At 36.1% G+C, this 12,760-nt stretch overlaps 1 protein-coding gene across 4 annotated transcripts; it reads right to left on the bottom strand.

Moving 5' to 3' along the window:
- Nucleotides 1-2,472: 2,472 nt before the first annotated feature.
- Nucleotides 2,473-11,652, bottom strand: LOC108753048 (MAGUK p55 subfamily member 7). 4 transcript variants are annotated; one of them, XM_018494381.1, is made up of 11 exons: nt 10,867-11,652; nt 9,455-9,741; nt 8,727-8,858; nt 8,240-8,266; nt 6,776-6,943; nt 6,189-6,260; nt 5,965-6,089; nt 5,557-5,687; nt 4,560-4,862; nt 3,798-4,141; nt 2,473-2,670 (listed from the first exon to the last, which is right to left on the bottom strand). In XM_018494381.1, the coding sequence occupies exons 1-11, from the start codon at nt 10,907-10,909 to the stop codon at nt 2,494-2,496; spliced, it is 1,809 nt and encodes a 602-aa protein (XP_018349883.1). In that variant the 5' UTR covers nt 10,910-11,652; the 3' UTR covers nt 2,473-2,493. The 4 variants fall into 4 exon arrangements, with proteins under 4 accessions (XP_018349883.1, XP_018349885.1, XP_018349884.1 ...); XM_018494383.1 differs by having other exon boundaries at nt 4,560-4,736; XM_018494382.1 differs by lacking the exon at nt 8,240-8,266.
- Between the last annotated feature and the right edge of the window lie 1,108 nt (nt 11,653-12,760).

Raw genomic sequence — 12,760 nt, 5'->3', positions numbered from 1 at the left:
ACTGGACTCAATGGTTCCATTAAACAGTTGTATTTTTTTTTTTTAGACAAGACGAGAATCTGATATTGAAGCGCTCAGTTTTCGACAAACTGTGTCACAATGCGTTCCGGAAAATCTACGACGTCAACTGTGCCTAGGCCACTTATTTTTATACAAAACTTCGGTGTGATTTTTTTCGGGTCAGCTCGCCGCTCATTTGACACTGATCTTGGAAGTAGTGAACGCAGAAAGAAACTGCTACGCGAAATTAAGGCACGTGAAACACGTCAGCTGTCTATCAACGAGCTCGCACGAAGGCGTTCTCTTCTATTTTATTCAGCAGGCGCGAAGCTTCTCGAAAGATTATTTTTCTCAATATGATATTTCAAAGATGATTCTCTCATACTTGTGGTTTGCTTGAATGATTAGAAGACACGTCACAGGAAGGTTTCTACAACACGTTTTCTGCGACAGCATATTACGTATGTTACATGTATAACAATGTGTGAAATAATGTTAATTATAAATAATTAAATTATCTTCTTCAATTAAATTATATTTAGGGTGTAAAAGAGGATGGGTTATCTTAATTACACATTCAAAGTTTAATGATATATTTCAATAACATGCAGAGTTTACATCAAGGGTGAGTTATGTAACGTCAACTCGATAGAGCATATAGCTTTATTTCTTTCATTGGCATTCCATTGTCATGGAAAAGAATAAAATAAAATAGTAATATCGTGGTAATGCTGACCGAGTGGAAAATACAGTAAATACAGTGGAGCGATCGTTTCGGTCGCATTCTAGGTACAATACTTATTTGGCAACAATTAACAACAATCGAGATCAAAGATCATCCACGTAGTGATTCTCCCAGCTTTGACAAAGCTTTCAGAGCAACCTCGGCACAAGTACCATTTTATGAGTGTTGATCCCAAGGTATATGCGAGATTCCTATGATCTCAAAACTGGAATTTCACACGACGCACAGTAGGATATTTGTCCGATTTAGGCGGCCAAAAATCAATTTTTTAAAACTTATTCCAAATTAAAAATAAAGACTACTTGAAAAAGCTAAAGAGTCGGAAAACAAATTGACTACCTAGTGTCCGTCGTTACGCGTAAATAAGCGATCAGTATATCGAATCCTATCGTTATTTTCTTGAGCAAATTCTAACAAACTCGAGGATATTAGTATAAGTAGGACTTCAGGGTATTTCTCGATAATTTTTATATATTAATAAAAAGATAAAAGTTTCTAGATTTCTATTTCACGATTTTGTAAAAACCAGCCGCGGAATCACGTGGTTATCCGTGTAATATAGTTAATATAAATTTATTAAAATATTAAATAAGAATTTCTTGACCTCTTATGTGTTTATTTTTTATTTCAATTATTTGAATTTTATTTTAGAATCGCTGAATGTCAAAATAATGATTCGAGAAAACTTTTGTTCAACAACTTGTTGTTGATGTAACAGCAAAATTTACCAAAAAATTAGAACATTAACAAAAAATTAGAATTTTCAGAAAATTAACTTATTAATCTCTGAAAATTATTTAAACGAAATAAAGAAGATAAAACATCAAAAACTATAATAAATAAAAAAGAAAGATAAATTAAAATTTTTTAAAATTAAATTAATTAAATTACAATTTTTTAAACTAATATTAAGATTTAATAATAGTAATATTTTTTAATTAATTAAATAAAATTAAAAAAATAAAATTTAATATACATATATATCCTGTAAAAGTTGAACTATATTTTTTCATAGAGAAATAATATTTCCTACAGCTTAAAATACAATAAATTAATAAAACGACATTTCAATTCACTTAAACTATAAAAATAATTTAGGCCTAAATCGGTCAAATACTCAACTGTGCGATGTGTCGATAGGACGTACAGAAGAGATTCGCGATGAGATCGGAGATCGCGAGATCTCCAGCCGCTGGTGAAACTTCTGGCAGTAAGGGTTCTAATTGTAAGATTAAAAATGCGCGGAGTGTCGCTAAAACGTTTGATAGATCCGGAAAACAAGAATTGTGGAATTTGAACGATTTTAAACCACTTGGAGCGTATCATCGAGATTACTTCAACATACTTAGCTATTTAATCTAATCGAGGAGAAGCGCGTCGCGTTCCTTTCGCGATCGATAAATCGTCACTTACGAATCAGCAACGATTATCGTCGACGAACGCACGGCATCCGATAATAGAAAATTGTATTTAATTCGTTTTCAAAATGGATAAAGACTCGCGAATGCTCGAGGTACGAAATTTCTCTACGAGTGTAAAGGCGCGATAACGTTCTAGGTGGTAAATTACAATTCGGTGAGACAATAGACGAGAAATATATGTCCTTCGCGGGGAAGCAGAATTAAAGTGTCGTCGAGCGTCGCGAGAAACGCTCGATCTCGTCAAATCGCAACGAGTAGTCGCGTGTCTCTCTAACAACGAAACCCTTCTCTTCCGGCTGTCTTGTTCCTCGAACTTTAAGGATCATTTTATTGAACCCACGAGGCTGGTACCCAAAGCGGCTCAGATTCCACTCTATGGATTGCGTTGATTAGTTGCTCGAATGTCATGGAAAGGTCAGCGTTCACAATCACCTCGTCGAAAAGGTGAGAATACAAGAACTCTATCCTTTCTGCACTGTGCAGGATCTCGTGGAATTCTTCGTCCTGCAATAGGATATAAGATTGATGATAAAATACAATCCTGAACTTACTCTCTTAGACTGCAAAGATGTTTATTGTTAACCTTTCGGAATTGACGACGAAATGTGTAACATAGTTATTTCTGCTGGATCTGTGAGACCTATTTAATTTATGTTGGCTAGACACTAATTAATTTTAAAAAACTAAAATGATATAAATCTAATTAAATACGAAAATTTCTATATTCGGTCAAAGCATTTAAAATTAAAAAGATGTTCTTAATAAATAACTTAAACATAATTATTCAAACATTAACTGTTTAAAAATAGATAAATAGAAGAATTCTAAATTAATGTGCAAAATATTAATATGCTCCGACAATGCTCCTTTTGAAGGCAGCTCATAGTGCTTAAATATTTCTTGTGTGCATTTATATACATATCTAATTCTGCATATTATGCGCTGAAACCTTTTTCGGTCTTGAAACGCCATCATGAACAGAACCAAAATAGTAGTATCACTTTATTAAATTAACAAGCAGTTTAATAATTTTTAATGCTAATAAGCATCTAGTAAGGATATTCAATATTTGATGATAATAATCATCTTAAAAACTGCTAATGCCTTTATTGCAAAGAATATTACCTTAAAATAATGTGACTCGTATAAAAAAATAAATATCAAGTTTATTTTAATAACAATAATTTAAAAAATTGTAGATATAACACAAAAAATATAAAAAATATAATTGAGTCCATAAACCCACCGTCATCTCTGAAGAGTTAAATATTAGAATATAGTGAACGAAAAGATAACAGTAAGTAAGTACTTTCAGTGTCATGTCACGAATACTTAGGTGTCGCATAACATTCGTAAGAGTTTATTTGTAACGATTTTATCCAATTAAGAATGATTTTACTAATTGTAAGTATTTCAAATTCGTAAAGTTCGAACATTAAAAAAACAATGTAAATTATATTAAGACATTAAAACAATAAAATATATTAAAATAATATACTAAATTTATTAAGCTCAATGTAAAACATCAGCATAACAGTCAGAATAGTAAATTTAAAAAAGAATCAAGTTATGAAATCAAGTTAGAAAAATGTGATTTATTTGTCACAACCTGTGTAAATTTCCAACTTTACCGTGAAGCCTCGAGAATTGCTCTCGTCAAAGGTCGACCTCGCTCGTGCTTCATTTCTGGTGTCTTTTAGCACTTCGAACGTCGGCGGTTTCACATATATGACGTATGGCCTCAATTGCGGTGTCCTTAGCATCTTGAGGGCTTGATAGTGAGGACTTAAGAGGCACACGTATCCGGCGTTCACGAGCGAGCTGACGCTCTCGGAACTGGTACCGTATAAATTTCCCTTATACTCGCCATACTCGATGAACTTTCCAGCCTCGATGTCCTCCTCCATTTTCTCCCGAGTCATGAAGTGGTACTCTTTGCCGTTTATTTCACCTGGTCGCGGTGGCCTCGACGTGTCTGATAAAAAAACTTTTCGTTTAAAAAGAATACTAGATCGATAAATTAATTGGATATTTCCCGCATAATTATTTATATAAATTATTTTAACTTTTTTGATAGATTTACTAAACACTTTTTGTGTTGATTCTCTTATTTCTCAAATTACTTTTACCTCGTGCCTTCATCGTCGATTTAATTTTCTCATTATAGTAATTTCTTAGATTTACTGAATATAATATGTACGATTTTTCCACTTTTAATTATGTCATAATATTTATGAATTTAATTGGTCTTTTAACCTTTAATTAATTACGCAAGTCACCGCGATCCCCGTCATTTTATTTAACGGCATAATCGAATATTTCCGCATGATTAACTAAAGGTTAAGCTAATCTCTCCCTTCTTATCTTAGCTGTGAGTTTCTTGGTAAACTTACAGGGAACAGGAGTCTTGTACTTTTCGGTATCAGTCGCTATGAGCCGCCTCTTCAACTCGTTCCTACCGACTCCCGGTGGCCCAATGAGAACCACCGGCCGATACAGGCCCGGCCTGGGGTAGAGTTTCGCGACCTCTTCGTAGGTCGGTACCTCTTCCCGGTCGAAGTCGTCGTTCTCTGCAGCGTCATATATGATTTTTTTAGTTTTAGTTCCTTGCAAGTTGCACTTTGTAGGCGAGGCGTGCAAAGAGGTACTGGGACGGGGGCACAATGCGGGCAAAGGCACTGGAACAGAACACAAGCCTAACCGACGGTTAGGTCGTCAGGCCATCCATTTGTTAAAGAAGCGCAGCTGAGATTAGCTTACTGAATTAACGGGTAACCACCTCGGACACAAATCTATCGCGCACTCAACCGGCTGATCCTAAAGTGTACTTAAGGTGGTCACTAACGAACTCAATTCATTATGCAACATCGCTACTTTTACGCCAAAATCAGCGGCAAGCTTTAACAATATCAGCCTTCAAACAGAGCATTCTCGGAGCATATTGGCATTTTACACATTAATTTAGCAATAATTATGTTTAAACTATTTATGAAGGAAATAATTTTGATTTTAGAAAAAAGATAATATTCGATACTTTTTTTATGTATTGTACTTGACACACACACACACACACGCACACACACATATGTATGTATATTTCAATATTGGCATTTCGCAAGGTATGTGTTTTCAAAAAATTTAAATTAATTCTGGAAATTTATTTAAAAAAACATAAAATTCTGTCAATATACTCCAAGCAACTATTGACATCTATTTCAGTAATAATTGCGGATTTCGTGCAACATTGATCGATATATATCTGCCGTTAAACAATATATGTATAAACATCAAGAATATGAAAACACTCGACGATTATATGACTCGATGAAATGAATGATTTTGAAATAAAATCAAGACAAGCGAATTATTCAAACAAACCCATTGACATACTTATATTGTCTTCTTCTGGTTTCTCCTTCTCTTTCTCCTTCCTTTCAAGAAGAATTCTACGTTCTTGAAGAGCTCTGCTAGGGATCAAACCTGCTCTCATATTTCTATCACCTTCTCGTCTGGCTTGCCACCTATATTTATAATCAGCATCATTATAATTAATATTAAACAAAAATTAAGAGAAATGTCCAACACAAATGAATGAAAAAGGTCATATTCATAGATTACACAACTAAGTAATGAAAAACCTACATAATGAGCTGTATATAAAATTCGCAATGAAATATTCAAGCACTAATTGTAAGATCATTGCCCAGCTTATATCATGTAGGCTTTACATTACTTAATTGTGTATTCACATATCACTTATGATATTTTGCATTTAGATTATATGACGACCTATCTTACCAATAAGCGTCATCTTGACTGACAATATGCAGAACATCACCCTTGACAAAATCTAATCCGGCTTCTTTACAGGGAATGTAAGGGTCGTCAGCAGCCACATACGAAAAGTGTGCTTTGACGCGAACCTAAAGTTATATATATTTAATTTATACATATTTGCAATATAGATTTGTTCTATCTGATCTAACGATCTGTCAGAGATCTATTGTTATTGCGACTATTACCTTGCTCTCCCTGATTCCACTTTTGCTATCTGCGGGTACTATTTTAAAAGTGATTGTCCCTTCTGAATTTTGCTGAAAAAGAAATTTACGTAAGAATTTTTAATAGTAACGCTCTGTTTATTTAAAAATCAAAACAGGTACTCGAATACTGTATCTTATTACATCAGTAATGGAACGTTTAAGTAGAAACTTCAAAATTTCGCATGGTTTCTTAAAATAATATCACACGTTAAATATACAGTATATTATGTACTATTATTTTATAAAATAACAAATGTAAAAATGATCCAAGTGATTTTGAAAACTTCATCGAAATACACTACTGCTTAAGCTGGGAGCTTCTCAAAATTTAATCAGTTTTATTTATTAACATTGTAAATGAATAAAAGTTTGTTTCTACCATAAATTTTATTCCAAGTAGTGAACATAAATAAAATTGATACTTTTAATAAAATAATTATATTTAAAGAATCTTGTGCTTTTATGTAAAAATTACAGTTTTACTATTTGAAAATTTTCGAGCGGTAGTTGTGCCTCTTATATTTACCGTATTTGCTAATAATGAGATAAGAAAATGTTTAGCCTACCAAAATGTGTAAAACAAAACTAGGTGTCTTTCCCTCGACGCTGATACCGTTGACTTCGCAGACCTCGTCACCGACGTGGATGAGACCAGATCGGTCGGCTGCGCCGCCATGCATTATCCGTGCGATTACAATCTTGCCGGTGATTTCGCAGGTTTTTATGGTCGCCCCCTAATGTCAAGGTGTAAAACCTAATATTGTCATTGCATTGCATTTCGCGCGCGAACGCGTACTAGGGAGTGCCTTCTTTCACTTCTTAAAAAAAAAATGGATAAAAATAAAAGTCTTCATATAGAAAGGCAGACGCGATATTAAAATCGGCATGCGCCCGACGATTTTTTCATGGCACAATCGATCGATTGAAATCATCGAAATTGTGCAATACAAAAATAGACGAGCACAGGGCGCACCGATAATATAAATATCCAAAGGGTATCATAAAGTTATTTGAAATGTGTTTAATTTTTTAATTATCAATTATTTGTAACGAATCTTTTAAAACCTCCTTTGAAGATTCATATTATTTAGAGTACTTTCTGTGAGTACTTCTCTGTGCATTTCCCGAGATAAACAGAAGTAGGCATTTTAAATAATTTGCAAAATAAATGTAACAAAGGTCAAATCGCATCTCGAGAAACACGTACCGTGAAATGCAGTTACCGGTGATTATTTAATTGTGATTGCTCGAAGAGAAAAGGTGAATTTCATTTAATATCTTGCTATGTTCTCGTTTCTTTGACCATGATATTATATTTATTTAATGCTTTGCATATAACAAACTTGTATTTTTTTATATATTTTCAAAAATATGAAATTACAACAAATAGTGAGTTTCATTTATACTTTTGAATTTTATGTGTTTAAATTTAGTTTATACAGAATATATTTGATTCAAGCATATTTTTTCAAGACGAGCTTTCGTCAAAAGGTAACTCCACTTCAAGATACATCAAATACAGTCATGCGGGACAATAACAACAAATACAGTGATACAACAGATTTTATTTACAAAGCAAAAGAACAACTCAAACAAGACACAATGCAATGGACGCAACCAAAGGCAAACAAACAAATGAACAAACTTGTGCAAGGAAGGAAAGGACATGACAACGCTTCATTTACAAATGAATTTATATCCTGTGATCGCAGTACGATAACGAGGAAAGGATTGATTAGAGATCTACGTTGAAGCAGGGATTGAAACCGGTTTAATTCTGACTGATCTTTGACTTGATCAATCCAGATTTTTGTTCCGAGTACTCGTAATTTCCGTTGCCGCTCCTCGCCCGTCTTACGACAACGGAAGTGGCATGCGATAAAGTTCTACCAGTTTCGATCCCGACGCTAAAAGTGAGCGGTGAAAACGAAAAGAATGACGGCTGAGGTACAGGGCAGTTTCGTACGACGTAAAGTCAGGTGTTCATCACAGGTGCTCAGCACATGTTCTACGGCATTCAGGCGACTTACCACGATCGGTTCAACGCCGGCGTCGCCCTTCGAAGCAAGTTTGACGATGAAAGAAACACGTGATTACTTGGTTACTTTATCTTCGCACTCGTGAGGCTACTCGTCATACACTCGGAGGATTCTCTCAGTGTCCAAGTTACGAACTATACGTGACTCGCCTGTCTACGCCGATACTGGGGAGCGTTTTACGCGTCTCATGCAAGTCGACGCGAATGTACAACCATGTGTGGGCGGAAAAACGAATCTTTGACGCTCTTGCAAAAAAAAGTAAACTACTTTTGACAAATTTCCCCTCCCTACCCCTCCCTACGGCTTCTTAAAAAAACACAAACGCGTACATTACACTCGAATTGCTACTACTCGATTGACAATTATGCCTTTTCTCTCCCTCTTACGCTATTGCTCACACTCTTGGGTTAATTGAGTAAAAGACGCTCAGAAAGACACCGTTATTACAAATGCCGATTCAACGATCGATACGACGTACCAGGGGCTCGTTCGATTTCACTAGCTGGACGATCTTCACCGTTTCCTCATCCTCGTCTACTTCCAATGGAATATCCGGTAGCCTTGGATAGTAGTCCTTTTGCGCCACCGCATCATGAGCACAGAGGAGACCCTTCGATGAGAAGAAAGTTGTTTTAGAATACACTCTCAGAAACGGTGAAGTTTCATTTCTTCATAGAACTATTAAATTAGAAACAATAAAAGGAATTGACATTTGCAAAGAAAATTTGCAAACAATATTTCATTCCTTTGTTTCAAAAATGGCATAACCCAAAAAGATTTACTTTAAAAAAAAAAGAAAAATTATTTTTCAACAGAAAGTTATCAACTAATCAAATAATATATCGACAAGTATATGGTATATACTTTTAGAAATACGATAAATGTAATTTTTTGTCCATTTCCGTTTTATAAACCTTAATGAACCCTTTTTAAAAATCACAAAGCTGTGATAATTTCAATATCCTACAAAATTATAACAAATTCAGAATAATTTATCAAAAATGATGTAATTCGAAACATCACCAACAGTTTATACTTATCTTGATTAAATTCAAAATGAGACAATTTCTTCTTCGAACTTCGATCAAAATAGTACTTAACTGTAAATATTTTTAATAGAAGATTTTCGTTTTTATTAATAAAAACAATTCAAGGCACAACATTAACTTAACGTACAAAATATATTCTATATATTATTATAATTACCTGGATGTGTGGTTTCTGCAACAAGTGGAATAGCTCTTTGCAATCGGACGAGACGTGCGTTTTGGTCGACAACAGATCGAGAACTTCGACATCGATGTCCATCGAGTTTGAGAGCACGGGGAAGAATTTATCATCCTTAACATTGTTGAGGATCTTATTATGAACGTGCACCAGGGCATTCAGTTCTTTGGACTGCAGCAGCTCACTGAGAAATCCAAATTCCTCCTCGGTACAGCTGGGTATCTCCGACTTGTTCTCCTGCAGCGAGTTCAGCAACTTGGACAACGCTGGAATAAAAGTGAACAGCTTAAATCTGAGATACAATTGAAAAGCACAAGCAATAGAAATAGTTTGAAATCTATTATTCCCTGTTTCTATTGGCCTTTTCAATTGTGCTTTTCAATTGTGCTTCAGACTTCAGATTCGACTATCTGATAAAAATATTGAAAATTCGCTAAATATTGAAATTTTCGCTGACGCAGTTGAATTCGATCTCCGTGTTAAAATGACTTATAAAGTTGATTAAAACAGTGAAATTTTGAAAAACTGTTGTGTCTCCATTTCTCCATTTAATCTCCGTCAGCTTCTTTTATTATCTTCCGCTTAATATAAACTCCAGCGTAAAGTATAAGCGTGTATTATTAGAATCAAATAGCGCGCTAATTACATTCTCCATATTTCAATACGGAAGTACTAAAATTGGAAACGGTGTAACGAACTCTTATCTCTTTTCTACATAATTCGATAATTATTTTAATTCAAAGGCGCAAGGATTTCTCGCGGCGCTTATGCGCCGATCGATGCCATCGATATCGGATTCATTTCAAAACGCGAATCACTCGTCCGAGACCTCATTTTCATTCAAGCAAATTGGAACACGCGGAAATGTGCGCGGTAGCGAATTGGAATATCGGCACACCAGCGTTTTATCAGAAGAGACGCCGTTATTACTCGTACAGTTTATTTACTCTGCTTTACCCTCGCTCTATATTTATAACGTGCCACGCTCACGCCCGACACGCAACGTTTTATTAATACGTCTTTGAAGAGTATTCAGTCGCGTATTGGATTATGCTCCGTAACTTGCTCCAGTAACTCTCTCTCTCTCTCTCTCTCTCTCTCTCTCTCTCTCTCTCTCTCTCTCTTCACTTATACGGAAACATCAGGGGGAGGTCTTATCGACACGCGCCGCCGCTACCACAACAATAGGTCAACTTCGTCGAAAACACCCTCGCCGCGTGAAGCACCACCATCCCTTATATCTCGCGGCGCAGTACGATCGTGTCAAGGGTGAAACGTAAAAAAACACGTGAAAACATCCTCGTCGACGCTCCGAACCGGTTCGGAACCGAGACGTCCCTTTCCAAAGGTGTCCAAAGCAACGTATGTCGACCCGCCGTCCGTCAACTTACCGGGGTCCCAGTTAACGTTTTCCATGACGACCGCCGCTGTCATAATTCGCACTTGGCACCCCGGTCCCGCGTTTCCGAGGCGAGGACGACGTGGGCGTAGCGACGCTCGGCGTTCGTTTAAGCGACAGGTATCAGAGACGGCGATAGCGGGATCCGGGTCGGCGTATTTCTGTCGGGGTCGCGCGCTGCGCCGTCGCCGCCGCGTCGACGGCCCTCCCGGCGACGATGCTGTCTCGCTGCTGCTGCTGCTGCCGCCGCTTCCTCGCGTCAACGTGTCGCGTTCGCGCTGTCTGGAGTGTCGTTATCATAGCGAGAATAATCCGTTACGTAAGCAGCTGTCACTCGACACGGGGTAGGATGACCGCCACCGGATTGGCCTGCTGTCCCTGCCCCGTGCGACTCTTCGGCATAGTACGCTATTCTCTCTTTCTCTCTCTCTCTCTCTCTCTCTCTCTCTCTCTCTCTCTCTCTCCCTCTCTCCCTCTCCCTCCCTTCCTTTCGTTCTCTTTCTCTCTCTCTCTCTCTTTCTCTCTTGCTGACTCCTTCGATTTCTCTCTCCTTCGCGTACGTATGAAATCTGCTCCGAAATCCGACGCACTCTCGGAAGATGCACTCTCACGCGTTCACAACTGAGAAACCCTTTCTCGTGCACTAGTGCACCCCCGATGAAGCTCGCACGTACTTCACGTTTCTCCGACGCGGCGGCCACGGCACCGGTGCCATGTTGAAAGGCGCCGCGGACAATACGCTCCGCGCACCCTTCGTTGGCCTCTGCTCCGTTTCCGACTCGCCCGACGACAGCCTGATCGTTCCGTCTCGCTTTCCCTGCTGCTCGCGTGGGTAGCGAAAAAGAGATGGATTCTCGTCGAAACTCGACCCTATCTTTGTATTCGCGCAGGGACGGCATTGGTCGAAAGTCATATGGTCATCTCGAGGCTGCATCTTCGGCTGCCAAACAGATTTTTCTACTAGTTTGAATTTATTATATTGTTAAATATTAAAGGAAACAGTGGTGATGCAATTTCTTGAGTTAAATAACATTTTGTTATTTTTATATTAGATTTATTTTGCATTGAGAAGAATCGAAAATGTTAAAACGTCGGTACAGTAAGAATTTTTTAATATAATAAATATTTTTTACGTACTGATAACTGCATGGATTCTTAATTGACTCCTTTACTTCTTTTTATTAGATTTATTCTTAGAACCGAAGATTTTGTATTCATATCGTTATATTCTGTTATTTTAATTTTTACGTGTGACAAAATGTAAATCAATTCATTTCTAATTGAATTGCTAATTTCAAAATAAACAACCTTTCTATATTAAGTGTGCACTTTGCAATTAATAATTTGAGTGTAATTTATATATTTTTTTAATTAAATTGTTTCGCTCCATTGTTTCAATTAAATTAATAATATATTAAATGGGAGCAAATGGCGATCAATAGAAATGATTCAAAGTACCTCAAATTGGATATAATTTGACATTGCAAATTAAACAGTGTAATTTGTAATTTGTATAAATGATAATAAGTTTGAAAAATTGGCGAGATTTTTTTAACGTCTTTGGTGTACAAGAAAATTTTTGTGTGGTGTATTTATATGTATTATTTAGAAGAAATAAAAATTTCAACACAACAACTTCAAATGAATAATGCACTTAAAATCGCATGATCGATTATGATAATCACAATAAAAATGTGCTCTATATATGTATACAAAGTACTAGATATAATACAAAAATTTTAAAAATGCAGATTGAATTAGTTGAATTATTTGAACAGAGAACTTTTGCGCGAAACGTTAGATGTTTCAACAATTTCAAATAAGTTAAAAACATAAAAATTTTAAGAAAGATAAAAATAGATTATTGAAAAAAAAATTTTTTAATT

This window comes from Trachymyrmex septentrionalis, unplaced genomic scaffold (genome assembly GCF_001594115.1).
Source record: "Trachymyrmex septentrionalis isolate Tsep2-gDNA-1 unplaced genomic scaffold, Tsep1.0 scaffold63, whole genome shotgun sequence".
NCBI lineage: Eukaryota > Metazoa > Arthropoda > Insecta > Hymenoptera > Formicidae > Trachymyrmex > Trachymyrmex septentrionalis.
This window is presented reverse-complemented; position numbering and strand designations above follow the sequence as displayed.

Coding starts and splice junctions, on each gene's coding strand:
- LOC108753048 (XM_018494381.1), bottom strand. CDS start 10,909: ATGACAGCGGCGGTCGTCATGGAAAACGTTAACTGGGACCCCG. Junction 6,944..8,239: donor CCGGCGTTGAACCGATCGTG/GTAAGTCGCCTG, acceptor CCTTGACATTAG/GGGGCGACCATAAAAACCTG. Junction 4,863..5,556: donor ACCAGAAGAAGACAATATAA/GTATGTCAATGG, acceptor ACCGTCGGTTAG/GCTTGTGTTCTGTTCCAGTG.